We start from the raw sequence: 15,014 nt of genomic DNA, 5'->3' as shown, positions 1-15,014 counted from the left end.
CATTTCATTGACAAAGAAATTAATTCATGGATAGTTGATGTGAAACTTTATGAGATGTAAAGTTAAAATGATTGTATTAATTGGAAAGAAGAAAATTGTTATAGATGATGAATGAGATTGATAGTATATTTTAATTTTGGGCTCAGAATTTCAAAGGAAAATAATTTGAATTGTAACTCATTTCTAAGGAGCTTCCCCACCCTTGTGGGATTTTTGAGAAATGCTCACATTTTGGTGTGGTTGAAAATGGCGTGATCTACCAGATTTTGTTCAAATCTATGCTATGTATGTGAGCTTTAAATCTGTATGCAATAAGGGTGTGGAATTATACCAACATTGAATATCGACCTACTCTGTGTCCAGCAGAGCAGTTGCTGAATCAGAATTTCTGAATCTCTTAGAATCTCTTTTCCAGTCATCCCCTCTTGAACAAACAAGAAGCAACCAATATATGTTTTGTAAGTGAGGAAATCTACTCTCAGCTCTGGGTACAACAGAGCTGATAACATTATAAATACATTTCTGTAGCAGAGCTTCAGCTTGTATACTGTTAGTTAAACTTTTTTTATGTCTCTCAGAACAAGGAGAATCTATTCGCTGAGTTGCCAAATACATGATTTTGATAGTGGATAGCAAGGGAAATCAAGCATCTGGGATCTGAGTGATCAGACCAACCAAATGTGTATCTCCTTAAACCAATCAGATTTAAAGATTGAGAAATGGCCAAAGGCAAGACTGTGGAGGTGGATGAATTAAATATTTTCAATTCACAGTCAAATAAAAGAGAAATAAAGAGAGGAAGATAGATTGAATTAAGAGTTAAAAAACTGGAAGGAAAAATAAGAAACGTTACATCTATTTAATCTTCTAAAGCAAAATTTTAGAACATGAAGAAAGGAATGAGACTGCATATTTACAATAGTTGCAAAAGTCATTACCACTTATACAAATTTTATACTTTCATAGCCTGTTGCTGGTGATGCACCCAGCAAAATACCTTTTCTCACAAACTAATAACCAAGTGACATAATTAAGACAGCAACCTTTAGATATTGAAGTGTAACTGTACATCTGTCTAAGCAAAATCAGGCCCATGATTTACAGTGGAAGTGTAAGACTCCTATTATTCTGTAACTTTGTTAACAGAAGGTTAGTGGAAAGGTAATATTTTCATTTGTTTTTATAAATCTGTTTGCTTGCAACCAATATATCTCAAATATTAATGGAAAAATATCTATGAAACTTAGTTCATAGTTGTCACAGGATGACCCAAGATAAAAGTAATTTTTTTTAGTGACAATAAGGATCCAGACTAGAATTCTTGAAATGATCTGATAGTATTGAGAGACATGGTGGTATTTTTTATTTTTTATTTAGAATATTGTTGGTTGTTTTAGAACATTGTAGAATGCTTCAGCTCCAGTGGTAGAATGTGAATACTCATAATGTGAGTAACACTTTCAGAGCATTTGTTAGATATGCACTTGTCTGAAGGCTCCTCGGAGAGATAGTAACTTTTTTTTAAGCCTTGCAATACCAGGCAGGAAAAGGTGCAAGAAGAGCTGTGTCATTCATATGATATTGAGTTAACACAATGTGGCAGAGGTACTCTCTACTCCATGTCTTTTTCAGCATTCTCGCTATCTGTTTAGTTCTAATTTAAAAGCTTTGTCTCTGTTCAGCTGAAGTCATGAAATACCAAATCATGTTTGCAAGTTTTGCACAACTTAAGTGCCTGTTTGTTTTTGTTGTCAGTCGGTAGAGCTCCACAGTCCACAATCTTTCCTCACCTGACAGATACTGTGTTGTTTATGTTCAGGAATGTGCAGCAGGAGACTTGTCCATTACAACAACATTCCCTCCTAAAGCAAAATCTCATGTTGAGCATTTAGTATTTCCAACATAGAAGATATGGCAATGCATTATACTTGATGTACAGCTGCTCCAACTATTATGATTTTTGTGCAGGATATTGTGCTGCAATGAATGCTAAAAATATTTCATCTCAGGACAGGGGTTCATATCTAATCCAGCCTGAAAATTGTCTCTGGAGGAACAACTTTGTGAAATCAATTCCACAGTTGGGAATCTTCATTGTCAGCACTGTACATGTATTTAAAATCATAAGGGCATAGATACACAAGTTTGATCCTTACGTATTACATTTAAAGATCCTGTTTGAAATACGCTTGGGCAGTCTCACTTCTATTGCTTGTAGACTGAAAGTTTATCATGAAATAGTTTGTAGCTGATTGCAATGGAATAATGCACATCACTTAGAAAAATTGATTTCAATTTAAATATTAAGAGGAACTTAATAGATGAAAGCAATTTTGGATCAGTTATTGCATTGCATTAGTAATATCAGTCAGATGCTTATACAGCAATGGTTATACAGCAATCTACACTTTGGATTTGGTTATATACTGTATGACTAGAACTAGCTAAACTGATATTTTATTTGAACTTTCTACTTTGGATGTAACAAAGAAATTCAGAAAGCATTCTGTCATTCTTAAAATGAGGTTTTTTTTCAAAAAGCAAATTTCAGTAATCGAGGGACAAATTCTGAGAGTTGGTAGCAAGAATATTATGAGGAGAGGGGAAAATATTGTTCTTTAACTCTGGGCTGGTGATGTTCCTGCTGCCCTATTTTTGGGGTGGTCAATGCATTGGTTTAGAAGCTGCATTTGAAGGAGCCTTGGCAAATTGCTGCAGTACATCTTGTAGATGGTAAACATTGCCATTGTGTACCGATGGTGGAAGGAGTAAATATTTGACATGGTGGATGTTTTGCCCTGGATGAATCAAGATTCTTGAGTGTTATTGGAGCAGTACTTGTCTGGGTAAATAGAGAGTATTCAATCATATTCTTGACTTGTGCTTTGTAGAGGCTAAAATTGCTTTGAGACATCAAGAAATTAGTTATCCATCAGAAAACCTAGCCTCTGATTTGTACTTGCAATTACTGTATTCATGTAGCTGCTTCTGGTCAGTGGTAATTACAGGATGTTGAAGATGGGGGAGTAAGATGACGCTAATACCATTCAGTATCATGAGGAAGGAGTTGAACTTTCTCCTACCGGAAATAGCCATTGCCTGGCATTTGTGGGATGCATATATTATATTCCACTTACCAGCATGAGCCTGAATAGAACATAGAACATTACAGCACAGTATAGGCCCTTCGGCCCTCGATGTTGCGCCAACTTGTGGAACTGATCTGAAGCCCATCTATCCTACACTACTCCATTTTCATCCATATGTTTATACAAAGTCCATTTAAATGCCCTTAAAGTTAGCGAGTCTACTACTGTTGCAAGGAATGCGTTCCATGACCCTACTACTCTCTGAGAAACTACCACTGACATCTGTCCTATGTCTATCACCCCTCAATTTAAAACTATGTCCCCTCGTGCTAGTCATCACCATCCAAGGAAAAAGGTTCTCACTGTCCACCCTATCTAACCCTCTGATTATCTTATGTGTCTCAATTAAGTCACCTCTCAATCTTCTCTCTAGTGAAAACAGACTCAAATCCCTCAGCCTTTCCTCATAAGACCTCCCTTCCATACCAGGCAACATCCTAGTAAATCTCCTCTGAACCCTTTCCAAAGCTTCCACATCCTTTCTATAATGCGATGACCAGAACTGTACGCAATACTCCAAGTGTGGCTGCACAAGAGTTTTGGATAGCTGCAGCATGACCCTGTGGCTCTGAAACTCAATCCCTCCACCAAGAAAAGCTAACACACCATATCCTTTCTTAATAATGTTCCAGGTTTTGTCAAATATGGACACTGATAAATTTCATTATCTGAGGAATTATGAAATGTATTGAACAATAGTCAGCTGTCAATGAACATTCCCATTTCTGACCTTATGATGAAGAGAAGGTCATTGATGAAGCATCTGAAATGGTTGAGCCAAGGGCACTGCCTGAAGAACTCCTGCAATGATGTCCTAGAGCTGAGACACTTGGCTTCCTACAACCACACAACATTCAACCATCTTCCTTTGTGTTAGGTTTAAATCTAATTCCCCTAATTTCCATTTGATCAATTTTACTTTGGCTCCGTAAAATACTGTCCTGATATTAAAGGCAGTCACACTCTCATCTCTGACCTCTGGGATTCAGTCCTCTTGTCCATGTTTGGCAGCAGTGAAATTTGGAATTTAGAAGCCTTGATGGAACCCTGACTGAGTGTTGCAGATTATTGATGAAGAAATGGTGCTTGATAGCCTGCCCTTGGCTTCTTCCAACACTTTGCTAATGATTGTGAGTGGCCTGACCAGTGGCTGGGTGTATTAGCTTTGTCTTTTTTTTTTGTCAACAAAATGCTTAAGGTCAATTTTCTAAATGCTCTATATGTGACTAGAAAATGCTTGGTGCTGGCTCTCAGAGCTGAATTTTCATGACCAATGTATAAAGGAGTTCCAAAAGGAATATACAAAGTGCAGGGGGGACTTATAAAGTTAATTAGGAAACAAAGAGAGTACTTGAAAAAGCATTAGCCAGTGAATTAAAGAAGCACTGAAAGGTTCTTAAAAAAAACTTATAAAGAGCAAGAGAATAACTAGGGAAAGAGGAGGGTCCTTTAGAGACAATAGAGTCTAGACCTGGAAGATGTGGGTAAAGTCCATGGTCAATACTTTGTATAATCTTCATAACGGAAAAGTATGATGCAGGTTTAGACATCAGGATGGAGAACTGTGAAATATTAGAAGGAATTAACATAAAAAGGGGTACTAGATCATCTAGCAGTATTAAAAGTGAGTAGACCTGTAAGCCAGGTTATTGAGGGACGCAAGGGAGGAGATATCAGGTACTCTGGCAGTAATTTTCAAATTGTCTGTGGTCACAATGTGAAGTGCCAGAGGTTTGGAGCACTGCTAACACTCTTCTGTTATTCAAAAAGGATGACAAGGATAGACCAAGAAATTATAGCTCAGTGAGTCTAATCTTGGTGCTTTGGAAATTATTAGGAAGAATTCTGAGAGACACAGACTAGTAAAGGTTAGTTAGCATGGATTTTTTAAGGGAAGGTTGAGTTTGACAAATTTGGTTGAATTCTTTAAGGAGCTAACCAGGAGTGTTGATGAGGCTAATACAGTTAAGGTCGTCCACATGGACCTTAGCAAAGCTTTTGATAAATTATGTCATGGCAAACTAATCAAGAAAATAAGAGCTCATGAAATCAAAGGCATAGAGGCACATTGACCAAAGAGTATAGCTTTAAGGTAAGAGATAGAATGCTAAGAGTGTTGAGGCAAAAACCTTTCACTTGTAGGGTGGTGGGTGACTAGAACTCACTGCCTGAAAGAGTTATTGTGTCAGAAACTCTTGTAAGGGTGCAGGGTTAGTACTTTGTGCATTACACCAAAATTCGTGGGAAAGTGGATAGCGAAGAAGGTTATCTCAGATTACATAGAGATCTTCATCAATTGGGCCAATGAACTGAGGAGTGGCAGACGGAGTTTAATTTGGATAAATGTGAGGTATTGCATTTTGCTAAAAGAAACAAGGCCAGGACCTATACAGTTAATGATAAGGCCCCGGATGGTGTTATAGAACAAAGAGACCTAGGAATTCAGGTACATAGTTCTTTGAAATGTGTGTCACAGGTAGAGAGGATGGTGAAGAAGGTATTTAACACATTTGTTTTCATTGCTCAGACCTTTGAAGATAGGAGTTGAGATATCATGTTAAGGTTGTACAAAATGTTGGTGAGGCCTCCTCTGGATTACTGTGTGCAATTCTGGTCACCCTGCTATAGGAAAGATGCTATTAAATTTGGGAGGGTTCAGATAAGATTTACCAGGATGTTGCTGGGAATGAAGGGTTTGAGTTATAAAACTAGGCCAGATTGCCTGGAATTTTTGCACTGGAGTATAGGAGGTTAAGGGGTGACCTTATAGAGATATATAAAATGTGAGGAGTATAGATAAGCTGAATAGCAAGAGTCTAGGGTGGGGGTGTTCAATACTAGGGGGCATATTTTTAAAGTGAGAGGAGTGAGTTTTAAAAAGGACATGAGGGGCAAATTTTTTACAGAGTAATTCATATGCAGAATCCAGTGTCAGAGGAAATGGTGGATACAGGTACAGTGATAACATATAAAGTACATTTGGGCAAGTACATGAATAGGAAAGGTATGGAGGGATATGTGCCAAGTGCAGGCAAGTTGGTCTAGTTTAGTTTGGGAACAAGATCGATGTTTATTAATTGGACTGAAAGGTTTGTTTCCATGCTGTATGACTCTATACCTCAATGACTCAAAGTGTTGAGACATTCAATTGTATTGCCATTGCCTCCAGAGTTATGGGCCAAAAGGTAAAAATAGGATTAGTATAGTCAAATCTTTGTTGACCAGCCTGGAGGGCCTCCTTCTATGTTGTAAATTTCTAGGAGTCTGAGAGTGAAAAGCAAGGTACTTGAGGCAGGAAATTTGTGAACTCCATGTATCTACCTCAGTTTAAAGGCCCAGTTCAATCCAGTATTTTGCTCCAAGAGATAGCAGTAGTATTGAGTCTGGCACAATTCTAAAAGTAGATTATAGTTGACCAAATGGGGTTGTGGGTGAGTGCTGAGCTTAGGTGGTTTGAAGGACTCAGTTGCCTTCATCCCTCATAACTGCTCAACACCCCACCCATTCCTAATTTAATTTCCTTGCCACACATGACCCTCATATAATTCTATGCTCTCATACCTTCCATGCCAATCATTACTTGCACCTACCCTATACTACCCCCATAGCCATAAAACTATTATCTTCCATGGGCAAACCTCAGGCAATTAGAAAAATCCAACATTATAATACACTCTATCTTCATATACATCCAATTGTGAAAAATAATCTCAATAACGAAACCCCGTTTCAGAGCTTTCAGTCTCCTTAAGTGGTTAATAGCTTGTAAAACCAAACAATTTCTATTCCGACATCAAATAAAAGACAGCTAATCCTTTGACAGTGTCTGTAAACTGTCAATCAAACTTAACTTGTAAGTTTGCTTGCTGAGCTGGTTGATTTGTTCTCAGATGTTTTATCACCACGCCAGGTAACATCATCAGTGAGCCGCTGAAATGTCAATCAAACTGTTTGCTCAGAACCTCCTGCTGAGATAATTGTAGACTTCAAAACTCTATCAAGAATTCATAATAATATAATGATAACTCTTGAAGAAATATCAGTCAAGAACTCAATTAAAACTGCTTGACCAGATGGTAATGTTTTATTGTAATTTATACCAATTAGCCTGTCAAACAAAATGCCCGTAATTTTTTTTTTAACTTTTACTGAGAGCTTAAAGATTTGTTTTAAATTATGAAGATTAGGGGGTTTTAAAAAAAACTGCAGATCATGGCATTTAAAATCAATTTTATCCATCCTTTGAGTGTTTTTATCTTCTCGATCAATTCATGACTCTAAGACTGTGGAAAAAGGCTCCTGCAAAAGTCAAAATGGAGTCTCAAACAGTTATTTCAAATCCTGCTGCTGCATTTGGATTTCCCACCTGTGTGAATCAGATTCTGTCCCCTCCCCTATCAGCAAATACTGGATTTGTCACAATTGAGTCTGCGACATTACATCCAGATCTCAAACAGCATTTTTAAAGGTCCACACATGACTCTGTAAAAATCTGACCATTATGGAATTCTGGAATGCTCAACAGTAATCCCTCATTTCAATGGGTGCAACTGCCATAGTTTTTTAAAAAAGAATGCAGTATTTACCTGTGAATTTGTTGCATGAGAAAGCAAAAAAAAACAATGTAACCTCTATTCTTTTGTTTGCTTAGTACTTCTGATGCTTGTGAGATACTGAAATCGTTTTGCTTTACAATGTTCCCCTTCACCTTTCCTTCTCCTCACAGGTCACTCTCCACCACATGTCCTCTTTCAACTTGGAGGGCGGGACGACCTGGGGCGAGGATTTCTCCATGACTGCTGTCATTGTCACTCTGTAATTGACTGGCGAAGGAGGTGCAATTCAGGTAGGGCATCATCCCTTCCCATTCATCAAATGTAATTTGTTGAATAATAGATTTAAAATCATCAAAATTTAGAAAAATTATCTTTGTGTGCTGAATATTTTTTAACTGGTAAAATGGTCATAGTTTCCACCGATGTAAACCTCATTCATTTCAGTTAGTTTATTGGGAAATTTGAGCTGCTTTGCGTCAGCCACTGAAACGCTCTGCTTATTCCATTGTGACGTGTTGCTATTCAGAACTGTGGGTGGATGACGTTCTTTTTGTACTTGAATAGATGGTGGTATGTTCTTGCTTACATTGTGGCAATTTGCATGGATTGAATAATGCCAGCTTAGAACGAATAAATATAAGTGGGTTATGACTACTCATTTATCTGCAGATGTTGCTTCTGACATTTTTACTTGATGGATTTATGAGCAACTAATTTTTGAATTATCTGACGCCTGTGCACATGCAAAGCAGTCTCACCCTTAATGATGGTGGAGTCCAGCATGTGATCAAGTGCGCCAGTCAAGATTGAAGCATTTGCAAGCATCTTTAGCTTGAAGTGCCAGGTTGATGATCCAACTCTGCTGCCCATGAGATCTCCAGTATCATAGATGTCAAAAATAAGTCTGTTTTGTTTTTAATTGTTCATTGGATGCGGGTTTGCTGGCTAGGCCAACCCTAATTGCACTGAGGGCATTTAAGAGTCAACCGCATTGTTGGGGATGTGGACTCACTGTTGGGCCAGACCAGGTGAGGATGGTAAATTTTCTTCCCTAAAGTACATTAGTGAATCAGATGGGTTCTTATGACAATTGAAAATGGTGACATAGTTGCCATTAGAACAGCTCTTTATTCTAGATATTTTTGTTGAATTCAAATTTCACCATTTGTCATGGTGAGATTTGAACTCATGTTCTCTGAACATTGGCCTAGGGTCCTGGATAACTAGTCCAGTGATTATTGCCACATTCCTCCCTCCTCAAATTTATATCACATGTTAAGATACAACTGAGCGCACTAGTTACAAAAAAAGCTCTGGGTCTCGTCAGCATTCCACCTCTAGTACTGAAACCTTTCCTCCAGAACTAGTTGTACCCTTAGTCAAGGTGTTCCAGTACAGTCATAACACATCTACTTGGTACAGTGGCAGTTTCAAAGGTATGCCATTTCCACAAAAATCTGGACAAATCTGACGTTGCTAACTGCCACCGACTCTCAGTCACCAGCAAAATGATGGAAGGAGTTGACAATGCTGCTACCAAGCAGTACTTACTTATTAATAACCTGCTCACCCATGCTCGATTTGGATTCCGCTAAGGAACATTTGCCTGCAGGCTTCCTTACACCCTTGGTCCTACCATGGATCAAAGACTTTAATTCCAGCTGGAATATGAGAGTGACTGTCCTTGATATTAAGTTGATGTTTAATTCAGTGCAGCATTAAGGAACAGTGGCAAAATTTAAGACCCATCCACATGTCTTTTAAATGTTGTAATCGTACTAGTCTCCGCCACTTCCTCTGGCAGCTCATTCCATACACACACCACCCTCTGCATGAAAAGGTTGCCCCTTAAGTCCCTTTTAAATCTTACCCCTCTCACCCTAACCTATGCCTTCTAGTCACTGCTCTATGGTCACACCATAAACATAATTGTTTTACCCAGTTGCTGATAAACAAGCAATTCCTGACCGGACTCAACCAGCCAGCAAAACTTGTAGTACAGTGTCTAACATTAACTGTGATTATGCAATTGCACAAATTTTGCGAGATAATCCTGTAAGTATGAGGATTATACTTTAAGTTCAAATCTCACCATGACAAATGGTGAAATTTGAATTCAACAAAAATATCTAGAATAAAGAGGACAACCATTTAGCATTGTCAGTCGTGATCGAAGTTGTCGTACTTGTATATCTTGGAAGTTCCATTTGTGAAGATACAGGCCCCTGATCTTTGCAAGTAGAAAGACATGCACACACTCTGCTTGTTTTAACTCAACAAAATAGGTGACAGGCATCTGCTCATTCATTTCCCAGGGCAATGCCCTGACTAATTATAATCAACCAACCTGGTTTAGCTTTTAAACAAGCCTGACTGTTAATTGTCAATCAGCTTTAATGGGTGCATTTTCCATGACAACACCTCTACCATTCATAGTCCAATCAGCACTTTCCTCTCAGTTTTAATGTTGGGTATTCCTGTGAAGTTATATTTATGTGAATTTACCTGACCAGTGCAAGATGAAAAAGTTTAACAAAATCAACTGAATCTTAATTTTTATGGCCAAATGCAAGTTACATCAATTTTAGTTGGATGGTTTTTCACTTTGAGGGCAAGCACGATTTCTTGCCATAACCTATCAAATTCACTTCAGTAATTTACCTAACCCAAAGCTATGGCATCTGGGATTCCATCCCCATCTTGCCCCACACTGACAAAGTAACAGCACAGCAACCACAAAGCCTCACTACTCTCACATACCACAACATTCTCTCACCTTCACTGATTTTTAAGTACCAAGCCACTGTCTAAACAACTTAAATCACCACTTCTCTGTCCCCAGTGCCCACTGGTCTTATCATTGTCCAGTTGGAGAACATCATATGCAGACAATCAAACAATTTCAATATTGAAATTTTATTTAGAGGCAGCATAAGCAAGCTCAAGTGAAACAAATAGAGGCTGTAGGTGATCCCCACAATGCAAACCAAATGCATCATGACCAACAACTATTCTACAGTCCATGACGATCTGCTGCACCCAGTTCTTATCTACTGGATCCAGATGACAATTGGGTTTATGTCTAGCTTGTAGTGCCTAGTATAGCTGGGTTCTGTCATGGAGACAGAGAGTTTCCTTCTCCCCAGAGCCTTCACCTCCTTCTTGGAAGACTGTTGCATTCTCTCAGCTCCTCAGCACCTATCAAATCTTTTCATTTCCCTCTCCAATTGTGCAGAGCACAGCATGCCAAGATGATGCAGCATGTTCTGTCCACAATATGCTTAAGGGCCCCTCAGATCATTTCCAAGTAGTGGGACTGCATTTTCAGCAGCCGTATCATCTACTTCACTAGGGCCCTGTTCAATGACCAAAAGCCCACCATCAACAAGCTTGCTGGGTACGACCTATGTGGGGACGTAAGGAGAGGAAGAGCACCTTGTGTCTCAGTAGAGTTGATGGCGACATACATTGCAGATGAAGGTTGCAGATAATCCTCCTCAAAGGGTGACATGCTGCATCCTGATAACAAAGGCAATGTCTTCATCATTCATTCAACTTCAATTTGGTGAAGCATCAATTTGAATGAGCGACAAGCACATTGTATCAAAAGGAGGTGCCAGCTGTGCTCTGAACCCCTTCTCACCCCAGACTTTCATCAATCATTTAGCTCTCATTGCATTCAGCACGGACCAGCATTAAATTTACGTGACAGATGATAAGGTAATGGTCTCTGCCTCCCAAATCCCCCTTGAAAGTTCGCCTTTGGCTAGCATTCAGCCCTTTTTAAGTCATTGCTGATAGCTTCCACATTATTGAAATGCCAATGTTCAATTTGCAAAGACCAATAGAATGGTGCAAATTGCCTTTGATTAACTTTTAATCCCCAAGCACGTTTGCTCTGCATGCTTTGTAAATGGACAATTAAATGAACTGAAGTTATATGAAGCTGGAGCAAACACCAGCCTCACGTGATTGTTCTTGAGTGTCCTAGCGCCACAGTACTCCAACATCCCATTTAGCCCCATGCCCCTTATGTGGAGTTCCAACACATTCTGGTGGTTGCATTGATTACTGATGAACAATTGTGATTACTCCTCAAAAATAACAAGACACCTTGAGACCATGAATTGCATTAGATGAACACAATATCTTGTTTCTGCATTTTCTTTACGGTATTACTTTATTCTACTATACACTCTTGGTTTATTGCATTGCAAAGTTTTTGTTACCCTCCTGTTCTTCAGATGGTGCTTTCCTAAATGGTGAAAAGTCACAAACAGAGGAGGCCAACATCGATGTGTGAGTCCAGATGCACAGGTCATTGAAATGTCATAAGTCAGTACAGTGTGTACTGATATAACGTGGTAGTTCCATTCCTGTGTGATTCACATTTTGAGCAAATCCTGTAATAACAGCATTATTTAATTTAATGGGACTGGAATCATGTTATAGCCAATACAGGGAAGGAAAGTTCACGTTTTACTAACAATGGTCTAAATTCTTAAATCATGTTACAGCCAATTTGTGTTGAAGAAATGCACATTATAACAGAACTGACTGTACAGAAAGTAATCAAATAAGCTAAAGAAATACTGGCCTTACTATCAGGTGCACTAGAAGATAAGGAGATAGAAATCATGCTTCAGCCATGTAGAGATCTGGTTAAGTTATACTTCATTTGCTGTGAGCAGTTCTGGGCACCACCCCTGAAGAAGGAGATATTGACCATGGAGGGAGAACAGTGTAGATTTACCAGATATCAATCTGGTTGCTGTGGGTTAAAATTATTAGTGATTACATAATCTAGGATTATATTCCTAGTATTTAGAAGGTAATCAGCTGATTTGATAAAAGCTGTCAAGGTAGTTGGGGGAAGAAAAAATGTTTGCTTGGGAGAATGTATTTCCACTGGTTTGGCAGTCTAGGAACTGGAGGCAAGAGTTTAAAAAACAAAGGCAGACATCTCAAGGATGAAATTAGGAAGTGCAGTGTTGTGGGAGTTTGCAATTTCCTTTGACAAAAGGCAATTGATGTTAAATTATTCCATTTAAAACTGAAATTGATAATTTTTTGTTAACCTAAAGTCCTAGGGGATACAATGCAAAGGTTGTTAGGTATGAAGCTAAGTCACAGAGAGCCAAGATTGTATTAAATGGTGAATGTAGCTCAAGGAATTAAATGACTTGCTCATGTTCCCCTTTCAGTCTTGGTTCAAGCTATTTCTTCAGTTGCACCAAAGATAGTGTTCAGAATAGAAATCCTTATAAAAATCCAAAGTTTGAAGGAGCAAGGTTAGTTCATTAAAGTCACTGCAATTATTTCTTGCATGTCATGATTATACCCTTCTTTTGCCCCATAAATAAGTAATCAGAATATTTTAAATGTATATTTTCTGACCTCCCATTCCAATAGAGCTTTGATTCCATTGATAGAAGTAAGGGCCCTGGCTACAGGTAAAGAGACATATGGGATACTTGCTTTTATTAGTCGAGGCATAGAATTTAAGAGGAGGGAAGTTATGACGTTGAATATAGTGTTAGGCAAAGCTGGTCACCATACTATTGGAAGGACATGTTTGCTTGGGAGAGAGTGCAGAGGAGATCCACCAGAATGCTGCCAGGGTCGAGCTATGAAGAAGACTACATAAGTGAGGGTTGTTTTCCTTGAAGCAGAGAAGGCTGAAGGGAACTTTGATAGAGATATGCAGAAGTATGAAGCATAGATAGGTACAACTGGCATAAATTTTTCTCCTTAATAGAGGGGTCAGATACAAGGAAAATAGGGTTAAAATAGAGGGCAGTAGGTTTAGATGGGATTTAAGGAGAAATATAATGGTTATTTGGAACTTATTGCCTGAAAGGGTAGTAGAGATAGGAACCAATACAACATTTAAGTACACTTGAAATGCCAGACCGAATAATTGCTGGAAACTGGGATTAGAGTAGCAAGGTACTTGATAACTGGCACAGACTCAATGGGCCTCACAGCCTCTTTCCATACTGGCAATTGACACTGTGCAGCTAGTTTGTCACTTCAGGGATAAGGTTTGGGAGGATCTATCAGGGAGGGAGTGAGCCCTTGAAGAGGTAGCCCCTATGTTGTTGCTGCCAATGTCTTTGCTCCAACCCACCAATACCCCCATCCTGCAAAACTCAGGAATTCCTCCGTCAACTGTAACTGCCCCTGTGATCTTGCTGAATACAAGGTACTAGCCTCTGATTGGTCAGCAGCTTTTGGTAAATCAAACTTCCACCTTCAAGGTCTTAATTCTAGGGGAATGCCCACCACTGGTGACCTCTTCATTGCCTGACTGACTTGTCGTGCTGCTGACCTCCCTGTAAACCAGCAGGTGAGACCCTCGAAACTTCAACAATGATCTACCCATGGTTCACAACCTCTGGATATTCCAAAGCACTTTGTTATCAGAGAAGCACTTTTCATGTGTTATCACTGTTCTGATTTTAAGAAACAAGGCAACAAATTGACACACTACAAGGACCCATACACAGTAATAAGATAAATAACCAACTAATCTATATTTTAATGATGTTGGCTGAAGAATGCATATTAACAGAATCACTGGAAGGAATTTCTGCATTTCTTCAAACATTGGCATAGGATTTTTAATGTCATCTGAAAGATCAGAGAGGGTCTAAATCTGATATGCCATCTGAACACTAGTGCTTCTCTCATGGCTACACTGAAATATCAGCCTGAACCCATCATTTTCTAACACAATTGCTACCACTGCATTAAACCAATGATGCACACAGCATGCCAGATACACAACTTTAGGGGAACATAAGGTCAATCAAATTGGTTTTATTCTTCTTTCTCAGACAGTTAAGTATTGATGCACCTTAATTTTAATAAAGTCACTGGAGATAAATTGATGAGCTCTGCCCCCAATATCTTGAAAATTTCAGACAATAAGATATTCAAACAGTAGCTATTTTACCATGTCACCAATCCAAAGATAACCTTTAGCAATAGGGTATGTTAAATGCAATTGATTATGCATGCATGGTCTAATTACATGTGAATAACTTCAAAATGATGTGCATATTTTAAATTGTGAATGTGTGAAACCAGCTCATGGGTATCCAAATGAACGCAAAATATGTTCACTCCGTATTTGTACATTTTTAAAAATTAGTAGCAAAAAAGCAAATCTTCCTTTTAAAGTCTTCCTTAAATTCATTGTATGCCTACCATTGAAACAGACTAAGTACAAAATTAATGAGTTAATCGCCTCAATTTAGCAGTTATTTTTCTCCTGCGTTTTTGTGCTTCATTATTGTTAGGCTTA

General features: G+C 38.6%; 1 protein-coding gene across 5 annotated transcripts in view; it reads left to right on the top strand.

Moving 5' to 3' along the window:
• The window catches only part of dlgap2a (discs, large (Drosophila) homolog-associated protein 2a), a 961,527-nt gene that overhangs the window by 417,732 nt on the left and 528,781 nt on the right, over positions 1-15,014 (top strand). For 3 of the 5 annotated variants that reach the window (XM_072560917.1, XM_072560918.1, XM_072560915.1), the window contains exon 3: positions 7,876-7,995. In XM_072560917.1, coding sequence (XP_072417018.1) covers positions 7,876-7,995 — 120 coding nt within the window. Of the gene's footprint in view, positions 1-7,875; positions 7,996-15,014 lie in introns of those variants that run through there. The other 2 variants (XM_072560934.1, XM_072560925.1) reach the window with 1 other exon arrangement.

The sequence above is a fragment of the Chiloscyllium punctatum genome, chromosome 3 (genome assembly GCF_047496795.1).
Source record: "Chiloscyllium punctatum isolate Juve2018m chromosome 3, sChiPun1.3, whole genome shotgun sequence".
In the NCBI taxonomy this organism is placed as follows: Eukaryota; Metazoa; Chordata; class Chondrichthyes; order Orectolobiformes; family Hemiscylliidae; genus Chiloscyllium; species Chiloscyllium punctatum.
This window is presented reverse-complemented; position numbering and strand designations above follow the sequence as displayed.